The 18,341-nt window shown below is 41.7% G+C and overlaps 1 protein-coding gene across 2 annotated transcripts in view; it reads right to left on the reverse strand.

Annotated features, from left to right (window-relative positions):
• The window catches only part of LOC144693008 (long-chain-fatty-acid--CoA ligase 1-like), a 135,914-nt gene that overhangs the window by 62,370 nt on the left and 55,203 nt on the right, over nucleotides 1-18,341 (reverse strand). For both annotated transcript variants that reach the window (XM_078562268.1, XM_078562276.1), the window contains exons 3-6: nucleotides 5,161-5,275; nucleotides 3,449-3,513; nucleotides 1,701-1,802; nucleotides 365-464 (exon numbers count right to left, since the gene is read on the reverse strand). In XM_078562268.1, the coding sequence (XP_078418394.1) occupies nucleotides 365-464; nucleotides 1,701-1,802; nucleotides 3,449-3,513; nucleotides 5,161-5,275 (382 nt within the window). The remainder of the gene's footprint in view (nucleotides 1-364; nucleotides 465-1,700; nucleotides 1,803-3,448; nucleotides 3,514-5,160; nucleotides 5,276-18,341) is intronic.

An 18,341-nucleotide genomic window follows, 5' to 3' on the forward strand; every position in this document is an offset into this window, starting at 1 on the left:
GGCACTAAAATGTTCTGTGAAGGGAATATTTAAATCACCTGTCTCAGCCAAACTCCTCGCAGATAACCCACCTAGTTTAATGGTTAAATGATTATCAAAATGATTTGTTGGCCAAGCAGAGAACATTCAGGTTTTTGCATTTTGAACAAAGTTTCAATTGGAGAATAGTTTTTTTTAAAAAAAAAAGAAAGCTATTTAAGCCTTTGTGTTAATAAAAGCAGAAAACGCTGGCAAAACTCAGCAGCTCTGGCAGCATCTGTGGGGAGAATTTGGACGAATCAAGAACTGAAAATGTAAAGGGAAATAAATAGCACGAGGAAGTGCAACACATTAATTTAGCTTATTTGTTTTAAAAAAAACCTACCTTTGTTTAAGATGTAGGAAATAGCTTCAGCTCCCAATGTGTCATACAATGGCACCACAACCATGGAGTAGGTGTAACAGGCCTGTTCGACAATAACCCACTGAAATAGGTAGGAGAATGTTTAATATTTTTAAATGCATTTTCAGCTACACCAACATTCAGCCGACTGATTATACTGTTAGATCACAGGGTCAAGGTCAATTTAACAAATTTACGAGAAATACGAAAAAAAGTGTCAAAGTTTCAATACAGTTACAAGTCATTCCGCTAATTCTCAGTGTTAATCAAACTGAACACGGAAGATCATTTTCTCATGGAAGGCAACTGTGGTCTGAATGGTCCCAATTAAAATTGTATCTGGGGCACTGCCCTGCACCTGTAGTGGCAGTGCTACTACTGTTGAGATAGATTTCGTAGAGATCAAGGGAAAATGTTAATATCGGGGGATAATTATTCTGCACAATGTGTTTAGGAAATGTAGGGGCAACAATGTTCAGAGCACAGTCACTTAACATTGTTATCACCTCACCAGCTATTCCCATTGATAAACATAGTGATCATGTACTCTTGGAATGACCACCTCCACTGCGAAGGTTGATGTGTGCTAATTAAGATGGCCAACCTTCCACTTTTAGACAAAACGAGGCTACCATGTTTAGCCCACCTAGTCTCATTGGAGTTTGGCATGCAATGAGAAATTAGATTGGGTTTCTTGCAGAAAGGTTACAGCTGCTCACTCTTTCCTGAGGTATGTCAGGATTGTTTTTCCTTCTTTCTCAACCTGTTGAGCCCTAAAACATTCAAGAATATCTATGCCAGCCATGAATGAAAGGAAATTCAAGTTTGGCAGGGTATGGGTGGAGCCCTACAGAGTAGTCTGCTGATCTCGACCTGACTCCAGGCACATTCTTCAGGTCTTGTCTTGTGAGAGAAGGATAATATCTGCTGGCTTTCAAACACTAGCTTTTCTTTTTGAAAAGAGGAACCTTTTTTCCCCCACTTAAGGACCATGTGGGTCAGCCCATTGTGTCTGTTAACAACCAGAAATAGAGATTTGTTTTTAAGTAAGCAATCGACAGATTTCCAGTGGAGTATTTTGCTGTGAAGCTTGTAGATATAAGGCAAGCACCTCTGATGTTCCCCATCTTGGGTATTGCCTCACAACAGAAATTGTAGGGACAATTAAACAATTAAAGCATATTAAAGTACATTTCAATGTTGCATGCCAAAGGTATGATAATTGTTCATGTACTTTTGTTTTACAAATAACCAAAATGCTATACAGCTGCGATGACTAAGAGAAAAAAAAACATTGTCTCCAAAAAAAATTACTCACCTCTGGTCTGTTTTGCGCAAATACTCCTATAAATTGATCATTCCCTGGTTTGTATCCTCGAGTGAATAATCCTGAACCCACAAATTCTGCTCTGGCTATAACCTAAAAGACAAGTTAAGGAACATGAGTGCAAACATAACCATCTCATTTTCCTCTTCAGGAATGTAACTACTTACAAAGAGAAAAGGAAAATTACATCAGCACGATCCAATTCCCCAAAAACATGCCGGCCCCTATGTAGTGTGTTTATTATCCCAGGTTTCAAATTACTTTTATTTTAGGTGGGAAAGTGCAGTGATTTGCATGCAAAGTGTACTTCACAAAGCAGACAAGGCAAGCTTTAGATTTGATTATTAGTCTGATTAACGTAAATGAGAATATTTACATTATTTAAAGAATAAAAAAAGTTGCAGGTTAATGCTAACATTAATGATAAATTTCAACAATTTATCCAGATAATAAATATCGTACCAATAAAGCGAAACAAATACCTGGGTAAATTTTGGGGACTTTTGATTACAAATCAAAACTGATCACAAATGTTTAATGGCCATTGAAGTATATCTGCCCTACTCCCTGCAGGATCTCTGTGCTCCACCAATTCTGGCCTTTTGCACATCCCCAATATCCATCACCCATTAGGAGCTGTGCCTTGAGATGCCTAGACCCCCAAACTTTGGAATTCCCTCCTCGTCTCTCTTACCTCCTTTACAATCCTCCTTAAAACTGATTTCTGTGACCAAGCTTCTGGTCACCTGTCCTAATATCACCTTGTGGCTTGGTGTCAAGTTGTGTTTGATAACATTCCTATGAAGCACCTTGGGTTGTTCTACTCATTAAAGGAGGCAAATGAATTGTTTGGAGCCCAATAATGCACTCTAACTTAGGTTTTAAGGTTTTGGTCCATTTTTAGCCCTTGTCTTTTATATTCTACAGCACTCTTGATAAAACCTAGATGGACTGAGGCACAGTAGAGGCAGACAATGTTCCAGAGGTGGAAGGGGGCAGTCTGTGATGGAGAGAATTATAGGTATAGAACCTCAACTCTGGGTTAAACAGGAGTCAAGAGGTTGCAAATGGTCTGGTTCAGTCTGAGTCAGTGGGCGCAGAGGGGGTTGTAACCAGTGGCAAAGGTATGGAGTTTGTGGAAAGGGCAAAGATATTTTGATTGGCTCTCCCAACTCAAGTAAATTGTAAATAATCCAAGGATGGATATCAGACAAGCAGTCTTACAGCACAAAGGCAGTGGAGGAGTCTGGAGAGGTAAAGCCAAGTGTTGTCAAGAGTGCATGTAGACATTGCCTCCACATTTTCTGATGCCAAGGGGCAGCATAAAGATACGGAAGGAGGGGACCAAGGATAGATCCTTGGGAAGAATCTAGGAGTAATGGTGCTGGGATGGGTAGAGAAACATTTCTGGAGATGCTTTGGTTAGGGTTGATTTGAGTAAGAGTGAAACTAATTAAAATGCTCAGCGGAAGAGAGGCACTGGAGGAGAATATGTCTAGGATTTTAAACAATCTGGCACCTGGATTTGTTTTTCTTGAACAAGTTCTCTGAAGGATCACCAAAGAGTTCACCTCCAATGTCACCATAACTGGGAAGTAAGGCCCACAATCTACAGATTTCCTTAAACTTTTTAAAATAAACAATACCTGGCCCTTAGCCCACCAACAAAAGTTTTCAGACATTGGATTTCCACATATCTGTTAATGTCCTTGTAGAATAAAGAACAAAATATTACTTACCTCTCCGTAGGATATCCATTGGTAAGGCTGGTTTGGGTTCCTGAAACCCAAACAGGGACCATTATCTTAAAAAAAATCAAAAAGCAAAATTTAACTCTTTGCATACAAAAGATCCTAACCCACCTTGATGAGATAAGTTCCTTAAAATAATCCACAATAATTTTGAAGTGTTAACCTAACAATCCATCTATATTGCTATTGCAAAAGCATAATTTTTGCTTCACAATCACTCTGGGACATTTTACTAGACTAAAATGCTACATTAATGCAAGTTGTTGTAAACTAATTTCAAGGCCATGTTGTGTTCTCAGGCACGCACACAATTTGTGCGTATTAGCTCCATTTGAAAACCACCTTTAAACAGATATCAAGAAGATCTAGTCCATAGCTTGAGGACACTTGAGGTCAAGAGGATCTAGTCTGTAGCTTGAGGGGGAGGCAGTGACATAGTGGTATTGTCACTGGACTGGTAACCCAGAGACCCAGGGTAATGCTCTGGGACCCGGGTTTGAATCCTACCATGGCAGATAGTGGAATTTGAATTCAATAAATATCTGATGGCCATGAAACCATTGTTGATTGTTGTAAAAACCCACCTGGTTCACTAATGTCCTTTAGGGAAGGAAATCTGCTGTCCTTTCCTAGTTTGGCCTACAGCAATGTGGTTGACTCATAAAAATGCCCTCTGAACAAGGGCAATTAGGATGGGCAATAAATGCTGGCCTAGCCAGCAAAACCCACACCCCATGAACGAATATAAAAAAAAAGCTTTGTGGATTATTTTCTCATCAGCATGACAAATCTGCACCATTAGTATTAGAATCTTACAAAGATGAAATGAATAATATGAATCATTGAACATTACACCACAAAAACAGGACATTCAGCCCATTAAGTTTGCATCATTTTCTCCCCCCTCACACCTTGTTTAATCCACCCTGCAGCTTGCTGCACATGCCTTTTAAATATACATTTCTTTCAAGAATAGCCCCGATTCCCTTTCAAAAACATTTATGAGCTTTGCTTCAATGATAGTTTGCAGGGAATTACATATTCTAACAACCCTTTTTGTAAAGAAACTTCTGCTGATGTACCTTTTAGTTTTTTGTGGTTACCATAACTTTGTGCCCTCTGATTACAAGTGGAGACCATCGCTATTACCTTATCATTTACAATCTTGAAGATTCCATAACATTCTCTGCACAAGTTAAAAACCAGTTTCACATCAGAAATTTATCTAACCTCTGGTAACATTCTAGTAAACCTACAGCGAACATTTTCCCATTACTTGTACAACTTCCCTAAAATGATGTGCCCAAAACTGTATGCAATACTCCAGCAGTCACTAAACTAAGTTCTCGCAGAAATTCAACATTACATTCTCAAACTGCAGCTGCAAATCTCTTGCTCCCTTCCACTTACAAAAAGGAAATGCAATATTCACTGCAGGTTCCTTCATAGTTCTCACCATTCCTTCACCAGCAAGGCAGGCAAACATTCTGCTGCTGAACTGTAGCCTGCTATTTGCAGGTACAGTTGATTGTCCATGAAATTTTTTGCTATCTCCTCCACTGCACATTCCAATAGAAAAACTGGGCACAAAGGAAATAACTAGTAATAATTTGAATTTTGTTATAGATATACCTCTGCGGTGAGATATGGATTTCCATTTTTAACCATTGGACAAAAAAAGCAGATTAGGCAATACTTACCTGATGCAGCCAAACCCCTTTTTAACACATCATATAGCGTTTTCACATCCAGATAGTAGAAAGCCATAAGCTCATCCTTTTTAAGTAGCGCACTTCTCCGAGCACGTTCACCACCCTGAAATATATCAAGTCATTAAAAGCAATTTAAAAATTCAGTATACACCCCAATGATACCATTATAAAACCATACTTAAAACTAAACAATTATTTTTGGTTTGGTTTACACAGAGGTTTCAGATCAGAGAATGATTATAGAATGACGGTATCTTACAGCACAGAAGGAGTCCAGCCTGCCTGTGCCACAGCTTTGTTAGAGCTATCTAACTAGTCCTACTTCCATGCCCTTTCCCCATAGGCCACTGATTTTTCTTTTTCATGTATACCGACTTAAGGTCAGAATGTCTAGAGTCAGGGGATAAGTAACAGAATGGATAGCAAGCTGGCTACAGAACAGAAAACCGAGAGAAAGGATTAAAGGTAGTTTCTCAATTGGCAAATGGTGGGAAGTGGTGTTCTACACATCAGCATTGGGAACCCTGTTGTTCAACATTTATATAAGCTACTTGGACTCAGGAATCTATTTAAAATTTGTGGATTACACCAAATTGGGAAGGCGCAGCTAACACAGAGGACAGCAGCAACAAAATACTGGAAGATATTAATAAACTTACCAAATGGGCAAATGAACTTCAATATAAATAAATGTACAGTAGTACATTTTGGTAAGAATTAGAAAGAATAGGGGGGCCACATACTCCTTGGAAAATAAGTGTCTAAATTGGGTAGAGGAAGAGTGTGATCTGGGGATGCAGATAGTCACTAAATGTTGCAGCACAGATTACTGAGACCATAAGGAAAAAGCAAACAAAGCACTCGGGTTCATTTTGAGGCAGATGGAAATGAGAAGCAGAGAAGTTATGTTTAAATTGTGTAGAACATTGGTTAGACCACATTTGGAGTACTGTGAACAGTTCTGAGGCAAGATTTTGGGTTTTGAGCCAGGACCCTAACATCAGGGTCAAATGGGGGACCTGACCTCGCACTGTGTGGGGAACAGTCCCTCAGAAGCGATTTTCCCTGAACTGGCCAATTTGTGGCAGAGTGCAATCCTCGCTGCCCAATTAAGGATGGCGGGTGGGCTCTCAAAGCTAGAGGGTCATTAGGAGGCCCTCCACCTCACAAGAAACTGCAACTTACCTTCATAAGTGCATATAGTACTGGGAGTGATATATTAGCCTGGATAGCGGACTGGCTAACTAACAGGAAACAGAGTCAGGATAAATGGGTCATTTTCAGATTGGCAAACTGTAATCAATGGAGCGCTGCAGGGATCAGTGCTACAATCTATATTAATGACTTGGATGAAGTGACCGTCTGCATTGTAGCCAAACTTGATGATGATACGAAGACAGGTAAGAAAGCAGGCTGTGAGAAGGATACAGTTTCTGCAAATAGATAGGTTAAGAGAATAGGCAAAAAATTGGCAGATGTAGTATAATGAGAAAATCTGAGCTCCGAGCACTTTGGCAGGAAGAATAGAAAACAGGGTACTGTTTAAATGGAGACTGCAGAATGCTGTGGCACAGAGGGATCAGGGTATCATTGTACATAAAACACTAAAAGTTAGCATGCAGGGACAGTAATTAAGGGGGCATACAGAATGTTGGCCTTTATTGCAAGAGGAATGGGGTATAAGAGGAGGGAAGTCTTGCTACAAATGTACAGGGCATTGGTGACACCACAACAGTCACCTTACTTAAGAAGGGACATACTTGCATTGGAAGCAGTTCATGAAAAAATTCACTAGGTTAATTCATTAGGGGTCGTCTTATGAGGAAAGGTTGAGCAGGTTGGGCCTGTACTCATTGGAGTATAGAGGAATATGAGGCGATCTTATGGAAACATATAAGATTCTCAGGGAGCTTGACAGGGTAGATGCTGAGAGGATGTTTCTCCTCATGGGGAATCTAGAACTAGGGGGCACTGTTTCAAAATAAGGTGTCACCCATTTAAGATGGAGATGAGGAGGAATTTCTTCTCTTAGATAGTCGTTAGTGTTTGGAATTCTCTCCTGCAGCAAGCAATGGTCATTGAATATATTCAAGGCTGAATTAGACAGATTTTTGATCGACAAGGAGTCAAGGGTTTAGGGAACAGGCAAGAAGGTGGAGTTAAGGCCACAATCAGGTCAGCCATGATCTTACTGAATGGCAGAGCAGGCTCAAGGGGCCGAATGGCTTACTCCTACTGCTATTTCTTATGCTCTTAGGTTAAGTTCGGGTGAGAGAGGCACCCTCTCAACAACTTTTATAAGTTTTAAATTTAAAAATGGCCTGCAGCCACAGCTATAGCCAGGCAGATGACAAGGGCCACAAAGCTTGCCTGCCTGACCCCACCCCGGCTTCCAGGACGCAGCTGGCCCTATTTCCGATGCATGGGGATCCGATAGGTTGACTGGAAAATTCCAGTAGGCCTCTGTCAATTGGTCTTAATTGGCCATTAACTTAACTGAATTGGCTATCCACTGCTTCTAAGTTGGTAGCTCTTCTGCCTCTGATCCAGTCTCTCCCCAGTTTTCCCTGGGAAAATGACCCAGGGTGGATGGTGCCTGCAGACCAAAACTCCAGCAGGCAGCAAGCTCGCTTTCTGTACTTGCACCCAAATGGAGACAAAAATTCTGCCATTGGTCTACATATTATTAAAAAGATATTTAGAAACGACACGGTGCAAAAATGATTTACTAGAAGGGTACCAGAAGAGAGGAAATGCCAAACAGGGGGGGAAAAAAAATCAACAGACTCTTTTTTTGTCCAGCAAGAGAAAATTGAGGGCTGATCTGGTAAAGGTCTTTGGGATAATGAAAGAGAGAATTGATAGAATGTATTTCTACTTAGGGTGAGACCAGATTTAAAGGCCATAGATTGTAACAAATCAAATAGGGAATTCTGGAGAACTATCTTTGCCCAAAGAGTGGTTAGAATATGCAACTTCCTACAACGTCATGGTTGAGTCAAACATCGTGGATGCATTTGTGGGAAGCTAGATAAGTACATGAGCAAGAAAGGAAAAGTAGGACATGTTGATGGTGTTAGATGAAGTGGGTTGGGAGGAGGATCATGTAAAGCATAAATATCGACTTGGACCTATTGGGCCAAATGACCTGTTTCTGTGCTGTAAATACTTTGTATATATTCAATTCCCCTTTGAAAGCTATAACTTAATCGGTTTCCACCATCCTATTAGGAAGTGAACTCCAGATCATCATAACTTGCTGCGTAAAAAAGATCTTTTCATGTCGCCTTTTTTGCCTATTATCTTAAATCTATGTCCTCTGGTTATTGAGTTTCCCAGAAACCCTTCTATCATGCCTGTGCCAGGTCATTGTTAGAGCTAGCAATTAACCCCACTTCCCTGGTCTTTCCCCATAGCCCTGGAATTTTTTTTCCGTTCAGGTATTATCCAATCCCCTTTTGAAAGTTACCATTGAATCGGCTTCCACCACCCTTCCAGGCAGTGCATTCCAGATTATGGCATGCTATGTGAAAATAAGTTTCTCCATGTTTCCTCTGGTTCTATTGCCACTTACCTGAGATCTGTGTCCTCTGGTTACCAAGCATTCTGCCACTGGAAACAGACTCTCCATATTTACTCAATCAAACCCTTTCAAATAACTAAAGTGCCTGATGTTATTGTCGCATAATGGTCTGATATTTTCCACATGGATAACTTACTTTTTTTCCCTAGGATATGGCTAGATTTTCATTCCATGGTCCAGATCCTAAAACCAGAATGAATCCCAGGTCAGGAACCTGGAACTGCCAGCAGTGGGAGCCCGGAAGCTATTTGACTTGGTGCCAATTCAGTGGCTGCCCCCAGAATTATGAATGGCAGGCAGGCCAATAGAATGCCCTCCAGCACTGACACATTGGCAGCCCCACCATCAGAGGTAGAAGCTGCCAATGTAGGCAGGTGAAACAGAGGATGCCTCAAGATGGAGAAGTTTTTGAAAATTTAAAAATAAAAGAAGGCCTCAACTTCCAGGCTGTCACTTGAAGGGGGGACCCCTCCACACAATGGCCTGTGGTGCCAGCTGTGGCCATCTCAGTGTTTCAACTGCGAGATGCAGGGGGAGGTGCGGGATTTAAAAAAATAGTAGATGGGAGCACTGCCCCCCTGGTCTGCCGCTGAGAGGCTGCTTCCATTCATTGGTCAGGATTCAGCCTCAATGGGAGGGCCCAACTTGCGGGCAGGTGGCCATCCCCTCCCCTTCCATCCCTGCCAGCTAGTCACTTCGAAGATGGCTTAAGGCAGGAACATGTTGGCAAACCAGCTGCTGGCCAGCAGGGGGAAACTGCAGGCCCACCCACAACCCTTCCAAATTCCTGCCCTACCTTTTCTATAATCTCCTTATACAGCTAGTGTCAAATTTTGTTAAATACTGCTCCTTTGTAGCCTGAAATAGTTCACTATGTTAAAGGTGTTATTTAATGCAGTTTGTTGTAAAAACAAGATACAGATTAAAATTGAAAATAGAGATGAAGGAGCTTGGATCAAATATAGCAGAAAATTGTCCATTAATACATGAAGTTGCTGAAAGAAAATCAATGCATTTTCATTTTAATTGCAATCATAATATACATGTTGCAATGCATGGATGTACGAAGGCTCTATATTTACAACTGTCAAAGTACCAGGAAAATTGTAATATAAAACAATAGGATATTAAAATAGAGCAGAACCAAATAGATTTATAAGTAACAGAAACTTTTTTCAGCCTCATAATTAACTGAGCAACAGTCAAGGATAGGAAAAATTTTGTATAACAAACACTGTACTGGCACGGCTAAAGTATTTTCCATTCTCTTATTCTCCCTCATCATGCATCACACACAAGTGAGACATCGGTAGACAAAGTGTGTTCATCTAACTCGGTTAGTCACAGCGACATGACAACTTGGAAAACAAGCAAAAGAAAATCTATTAGCTTTGTAATAGCCCCCAAGAACGCTGACTGCTCAAAGGCAACCGTGTGTACGATCTGTGTGCAGCATGTGGAGACAAGGGGCTGCATATTAGAGCTGGAGAGTGGGCAAATGGCCCCCCTCCCATAAGGACTGTGCTCAGGACGCTAACTCGCCCCATGTCAGCCCACCCCCCCCAGCCAGAGCATGCTGCTTGCGGCCTACGCTGGTGGAAAGTGGGACTTGCGCTCCCTTGGGAGCTGCCGGCCAAATCAGCCGGAGGACGTAGATGGAAAATCCAGTGGCACAAGGCTCAATAGACACGAGGCTGCAGAAATTCCCAACCGTCAAATTATTTTTCTATAGGGAAAAAAAGCATGCAAAGCAGGGTTTGCAATATTGAGGGTTTGAGGAATTATTTAAGGGGAATATTCGGAGGTAAGGTAAGTTTTATCTTTGTGGGCAGCAATCTGTCCACCCACTTCTGAACCAAATTTATTTAATGGCATGAGGATTCACATAAAAAAATCTAAGAAGGTGGTAAAGCAATTTTATAATGCTGTTAAAAATTGTATGGGATCCTTGATAGAGGCATGATGAAATTATGGTTGTGTTCAAGTCTGGTGGTGGGGGAGGTAGCTGGGGCATACTTTAGGATGAATGTCAAGGCCTTGGAGAGGGTGCAGAGAAAATTTACTAGAATGGCATCAAGGATAACAGACTTCAGCAACTTGGAGAGATTAGAGAAGAAGGGATTGTTCGCCTTAAAGCAGAGAAGGCTAAGGCAAGTTTGAATAGAGGTATTCAAAATCATAGGAACAATGGAAATAGGAGGGGTAGGCCATTCAGCCCCTCGAGCATTCTCCACCATTCAACCAGGTTGTGGCTGATCTTCTACCTCAATGCCATTTTTCTGCAATATCCCCATATCCCTTGATGTCTTTAATATCTGGAAATCTATTGATCTTGGTCTTGAACATATTCGATGATTGAGCCTCTACATCCCTCTGGGGTACAGAATTCCAAAGATTCACCACCCTCTGATTGAAGAAATTCCTCCTCATCTCAGCCCTAAAGGGCCTGCCCCTTATTCTGAGATAGTAATGATTTCAGATAATTAGCTAAAGAGCCAGAGGGGGAAAAAGGAAAAATTTGTTTGTTTTTTTAAAACGTGCAGTGAATAGTAATGATCTGGACAGCACTGCTGGAAGCAGATTCAACACTAACTTCAAGAGGTATTGGATAAATCAGGGTTCCCAATCTTTTGCTCATGGCCTTCCATGTTATAAAAACATCCACAAATTCCCTGTAACACAGCACAAGTATCTTTCCTGTACAAAAAAAGTTAGTTATACAATTAAACATACGGATTTATTATTTTTCATTTTACTTACTTGACGTGAACCTAGTTTCTGGTACTGAGGAACAATTGTGTCAAGCTGTGGAGATATCTTTGACATCTCCAAATGTACATTGGCCTGTCCAGTCACATACCGTGTTCTCCTGGACCTCTGTGGCTGTGCAGGGTCCCTCCAATTCTCCCCTGGACCCATCCACCCTCCAGCTGTCTTCTCAGAGAAGGACACCCGTTCAGCCCAGAAGCAAGTTCAGCTTCGATTCATCCATATTCATGTTATCATCTGCTTCTATCTCCCCTGTCTATGAAGCACTTTCCTCTTCTTCATACATCTGCTTTGCAGGCAGACTTCTTTCACAAACTCCCTTCACAGACATCCATAGTTAAATGATTGTTATTTATTTGCTTTTTTGAAGCCAAGCCATTCGTGACGCAGATGTTGAGAATGGACCGGGAGGAGACAGCAGTTGGCTAAACTTTTGGCGGACCGCTTGAAACCTCCTCTGGCCACCTAAAAGAGGGTCGCAAACTCCAAGGGGGCTACAGAGCCTCCTTGTTGAGAACCCCAGAGACAAATACTTGAAAATGAAAAACTTTCAGGGCTATGACGAAAGAGTAAAGCACTGGGACTAATTGACTAGCTCCTTCAGACAGCTGGCACAGACACAGTGGGCTGACTGGAAATCATATTACACTGCACAGAATGAAGTCAATCACTGGCAATTCCAGAAGTCCAGTAACAACAATGATCAAATAAAACCAATTAATTAATTCACACCAGGGGAGATCACAATTATCTCAAAAAACGCAGCTGCAAATAGTTTTTGAAGGAAATAATCCTTTGCATAAGACAACAGGCAAGCTGGCTCCAGAACACTTACCACAATAAAGCAAGTTTCAAACAGCTGGTCATACAAAATTCCTTGGAGGACAAACACTAAATAAACACACCTGTAATTGTGACGCCCAGAAACTGCCTGCATATTTGAAATATTTTCATCTCAAGCTCATGCTCAACCAACAGCAAGGGAAAGAATTTCTAACCAATGGTTGGTAACGAACCTACCTCATATCCAACTTCAGTCTGTAAAACTGACTTCTCTTCCAACATGCTAACAACTTGACTGACAGCATGTAGGATGCAGTTCTAGAATCAGCTATTAATAAGCACCTTTGAGGGCAAGATCTAGCCTATTGGAGAAACATTATTCTAAAATACTGGCACACCCCCAGATCAGGTACATCAAAATCTCAAGTGGGAACTGTAATAATGTATACTTGGATTTTCATTAAATTGTGTGAATACTATAATCCATCCCTCCTTAGTTCCCTTTACTTACATCTGGGGTCTGTGCCTAAATTGGGAGAGCTATCTCACAGACTAGTCAAGCAACAGCCTGACATAGTCACACTTAAAGAATCATACCTTACAGGTAACGTACGAGAGAGCACCATCACCATCCCACCAACAGGACAGGCCCAGCAGAGGTGGCTGCACACTGGGATACAGTCGGGAGGGAGTTGTCCTGGGAGTCCTCAACATCGACTCCGGACACCATGAAGTCTCATGGCATCAGGCCAAACATGGGCAAGGAAACCTCCTGCTGATTACCACGTACCACCCTCCCTCAACTGATGAATCAGTGCACCTCCATGTTGAATACCACTTGGAGGAAGCGCTGAGGGTGGCAATGGCGCAGAATGTACTCTGGATGGGGAACTTCAATGTCCATTACCAAGAGTGGCTGAGTAGGACAACCACAGACCAAGCTGGTCGAGTACTAAACGAAATAGCTGCTAGATTGGGTCTGCGGCTGGTGGTGAGGAAACCAACGAGAGGGAAAAACATACTTGACCTCATCCTCACCAACCTGCCTGCCGCAGATACTGTCCATGACAATAGGTGATAAGGCAAGTGGTGAGGGTTACACAAGGAGTCTACAGAGGGATATAGACAGGTTAAGTGAGTGGGCAAAAAAGTGGCAGATGGAATATAATGTGGGGAAATGTGAGGTTCTGCACTTTGGCAGGAAGAATAGAGGAGCTGAATATTATTTAAATGGAGAGAGACTGCAGAAGGCTGCAGCACAGAGGGATTTGGGAATCCTTGTGCATGAATCCCAAAAAACTAACATACAAGTTCAACAGGGAATACAATAGGGAAGGCAAATGGAATGTTGGCCTTTGGAGTTTAAAAATAGGGAAGTCTTGCTAAAACTATACAAGGCACTAGTTAGACCACACCTAGGATACTGTGAACAATTTTGGTCCCCTTATCTAAGGAAAGATACACTGGCATTGGAGGCAGTCCAGAGAAGGTTCACGAGGATGATCCCGGGTATGGAGCGATTTTCTTATGAGAAGAGGTTCAGTAGGTTGGGCCTGTGCTCATTGGAGTTTAGAAGAATGAGAGGTGACCTTATTGAAACATATAAGATTCTTAGGGGGCTTGACAGGGTAGATGGTGAGAGGTTGTTTCCACTTGTGGGAGAGTCAAGGACCAGAGGGCATAATCTCAGGGTAAGGGGTCGTCCATTTAAAACAGAGATGAGGAGGAATTTCTTCTCTCAGAGGGTAGTTAATCTGTGGAATTCTTTATCGCAGAGGGCTGTAGAAACTGGGTCGTTAAGTATATTCAAGGCGGAGATAGACAGATTTTCAATCAGTAAGGGAATCAAGGGTTATGGGGAAAAGGCAGGAAAGTGGACTTGAGGATTATCAGATCAGCCATGATCTCATTGAATGGCAGAGTAGACTCGATGGGCCGAATGGCCAATTTCTGCTCCAACGTCTAATAGCCTTTACCCAGAGAGTGGTGAGAACATGGAACTTGTTACCAGAGGGAATAGTTAAGGTGAATGGTACAAATGCATCTTAAGAGCAATCCAGATAAGCACGTGAGGAAAAAGAGAATTGAGGATTATGCTGAAAAGAGCTAGATGAGGAAGGATGGGAGGACACTCAAGTGGAGCATTCACGCTGACATGCACTGCTTGGGCCGAATGCTGTATATTCTATGTCATTTAGTAATACAACCACATTCATGGCCAGCTTATATGGCACCTAGTTGCATTTCGAACATAGAAACACAAGAGAAAGTTTGCAGACCTTTATTTGAATATAAGTGTGCAACACTGTAAAACTTATTACTGTACTAGGGTAGGCGGAACTAAAATTCAGAGAAGAGTGAAGCAAGCCATGAATGTGTCACATGTGCAAGCTTCTAATGCCCTGGATTTTTCCATTTTACATGTTTACATGTTGAATATATAATAATAAATAGTTCAGTCTTTTAATAAGAGACATGGCTAAGTTACAATACGTTGCACAATTTAGTGAACAAGTTGCAACTGAACACACTGAAGCTTCTTTAAAGTTCCAAAACAGTTAGAAAAAGCTGCCTCAATTGATTCAATGAATAATGGAAAAATGTGCTCAGGTTTCACTCGAATTATAATTTGGTCATAATATGATAGAATTCTTCATCAAGATGGAGAGTGACGTAGTTGATTCTGAGACTAGGGTCCTGAATCTTAATAAAGGAAACTACAATGGTATGAGATGCGAGTTGGCTATGATGGATTGGGAAATGTTACTTAAAGGGATGACAGTGGATAGGCAATGGCAAACGTTGGTGAACTGCAACAATTGTTTATTCCTGTCTGGCGCAAAAGTAAAGTAGGAAAGGTGGCCAAACCATGGCTTACAAGGGAAATTAGAGATAGTATTAGATCCAAGGAAGAGGCATACAAATTGGCCAGAAAAACATCAGACCTGAGGATTGGGAGCACTTTAGAATTCAGCAAAGGAGGACCAAGGGATTGATTAAGAAGGGGAAAATAGAGTACAAGAGTAAGCTTGCGGGGAACATAAAATCTGACTGTAAAAGTTTCTATAGGTATGTGAAGAGAAAAAGATTGGTGAAGACAAATGTCAGAACCCTTACAGTCAGAAACAGCAGAATTTATAATGGGGAACAAAGAAATGGCTGACCAACTAAATACATACTTTGGTTCTGACTTCACAAAGGAGGACACAAATAACATATCAGAAATGTTGGGGAACACAGGGTTTAGTGAGAGGGAGGAACTGAAAGAAATCAGTATTAGTAGGGAAATGGTGTTGGAGAAATTGATGGGATTGAAGGCCGATAAATCCCTAGGGCCTGATAATCTACATCCCAGAGTACTTAAGGAAGTGGCCCTAGAAATAGTGGATGCATTGGTGGTCATCTTCCGAGATTCTACAGACTCTGCAACAGTTCCTATAGATTGGAGAGTAACTAATGTAACCCCACTATTTAAAAAGGGAGGTAGAGAGAAAACAGGGAATTATAGACCAGTCAGCCTGACGTCAGTAGGGGGCAAAATTCTAAAGTCCATTATAAAAGATTTAATAGCTGAGCACTTGGAAAACAGTGGCAGAATCAGACAGAGTCAGCACGGATTTACGAAAGGGAAATCATGCTTGACAAATCTACTGGAATTTTTTGAGAATGTAACTAGTAGAGTTGATGAGGGGGAGCCAGTGGATGTGGTTTATTTGGACTTTCAGAAGGCTTTCGACAAAGTCCCACATAAGAGATTAGCGTATAAAATTAAAGCACATGGAATTGGGGGTAGTGTATTGAGATGGATAGAAAACTGGTTGGCAGACAGGAAACAAAGTGTAGGAATAAACGGGTCTTTTTCCGAATGGCAGGCGGTGACTAGTGGGGTACCGCAGGGATCGGTGCTGGGACCCCAGCTATTCACAATATATATTAATGATTAATGATTTAGATGAGGGAGCTAAATGTAATATCTACAAATTTGCAGATGACACAAAGCTGGGGGGGAGGGTGAGCTGTGAGGAGGATGCAGAGATGTTTCAGGGTGATTTGGACAAGCTGAGTGAGTGCGCAAATGCATGGCAGATGTAATATAATGTGGATAAATGAGAGGTTATCCACTTTGGTAGCAAAAACAGGAAGGCAGATTATTATCTGAATGGCTATAAATTGAGAGAGGGGAATGTGCAACGAGACCTGCGTGTCCTCATACACCAGTCGCTGAAGCTAAGCATGCAAGTGCAGCAGGCGGTAAAGAAGGCAAATGATATGTTGGCCTTCATAGCGAGAGGATTCGAGTACAGGAGCAGGGATGTCTTGCTGCAATTATACAGGGCCTTGGTGAGACTACACTTGGAATATTGTGTGCAATTTTGGTCTCCTTATCTGAGGAAGGATGTTCTTGTTATTGAGGGGGTGCAGCGAAGGTTTACCAGACTGATTCCTGGGATGGCGGGACTGACATATGCGGAGAGATTGAGTCGGTTAGGATTATATTCGCTGGAGTTCAGAAGAATGAGGGAGGATCTCATAGAAACCTACAAAATTCTAGACAGGGTAGATGCAGGAAGGATGTTTCCGATGATGGGGGGAGTCCAGAACCAGGGGTCACAGTGTGAGGATACGGGGTAGACCATTTAGGACTGAGCTGAGGAGAAATTTCTTCACCCAGAGAGTGGTGAGCCTATGGAATTCGCTACCACAGAAAGTAGTTGAGGCCAAAACATTGTATGTTTTCAAGAAGGAGTTAGATATAGCTCTTGGGGCGAAAGGGATCAAAGATTATGGGGAGAAAGCAGGAGCAGGCTATTGAGTTGGATGAATGGCGGAGCAAGCTCGAAGGGCCGAATGGCCTACTCCTGCTCCTATTTTCTATGTTTCTATGAATCAGCCACCAACTGTGACATTACATATAAATGCCACTACCCGTAGGTGAAGGCAATAAGACAAGAATTTAGAAATTTGATGGCACCACACTCATTTTCCAGATGCTAAACAGACACCCAAGCCTCCTATATGGCAGGCCCGAAATGGGCGCTCATTGAGCGAAAGTGTGCTGCCCACGGTATTGGTATAAGCAAAATAAAAGGCTTATATCTGATAAAGCAAGGGATGCATGTGTGCTTCAAATCCCACATTAAAACATGTTGACCCACATTCCCTCAGCCCCTTCTGCCTAATCACCATGTCAAGGCCCACCTACAGATCCCTCAACTCTGATTACACAACCGTTCCCTTGAACCATCTACCTAAATTCAAAGCCTCTACACTAGCAACTGTCTGGGGAAGGCCAGAAGCTGTTCGCAACTTGTGGGTCCCATGTAAACAAGACCCAATACTAGGTAAGCCTTAGGCCTACTTGCTCAGGCGCAGGAGTCATTTCCTGTCCCAGTTCACTCTGACAGGCCAAATGTCTAGTCCACGAGATCTACAACATTACACCGCTCACCAAATCATAGACAAATCACATATCATGCTGCACACCAGTAACTCACTTTCTATTTCCACAATCTCCTCCATCTCCTCTTTCTCTAGAAAGAAAACACTACAATGCTTCAAGAATCTGATCTTCTACTTTACACATTCACCCTCTATAACCATTACCTTCTGACAGCTTTTGTAATGCTGTTTTCCAGTGGTCCTTCATGTTCTCCAGCACTGCAGCTACGGAGACTTAAATTTCTGTTTGCGAATGTCAAGTTAGAGATTCTATACTAAAATGAACAAAGCCGACTTGGGTGGGGAAGGATGGAAAAAGAAAAGAAAAATCAAAGGCTGGAATTCGATCGCGGGGTGTGGAAATTTGTAAATCACCTGAAATACACACCCACAGTAAAAAGAATCTGTGGTGTTTGCAATACTAATTTAAGAGGCTTTCACATTTTGTTATTCTATACTTAACCTCCAATACCAATGAACTGAATTCCTACTGGATAGGATTTCATCCCAAACTCTTTGAAACTTTTATTGTCCACCTTACAGCGATTATTTGTATTCAAACCTAAAATCAAATTCTCTATGCATTATGTAATTT

Source organism: Cetorhinus maximus, chromosome 2, assembly GCF_964194155.1.
Source record: "Cetorhinus maximus chromosome 2, sCetMax3.hap1.1, whole genome shotgun sequence".
Taxonomy (NCBI): domain Eukaryota; kingdom Metazoa; phylum Chordata; class Chondrichthyes; order Lamniformes; family Cetorhinidae; genus Cetorhinus; species Cetorhinus maximus.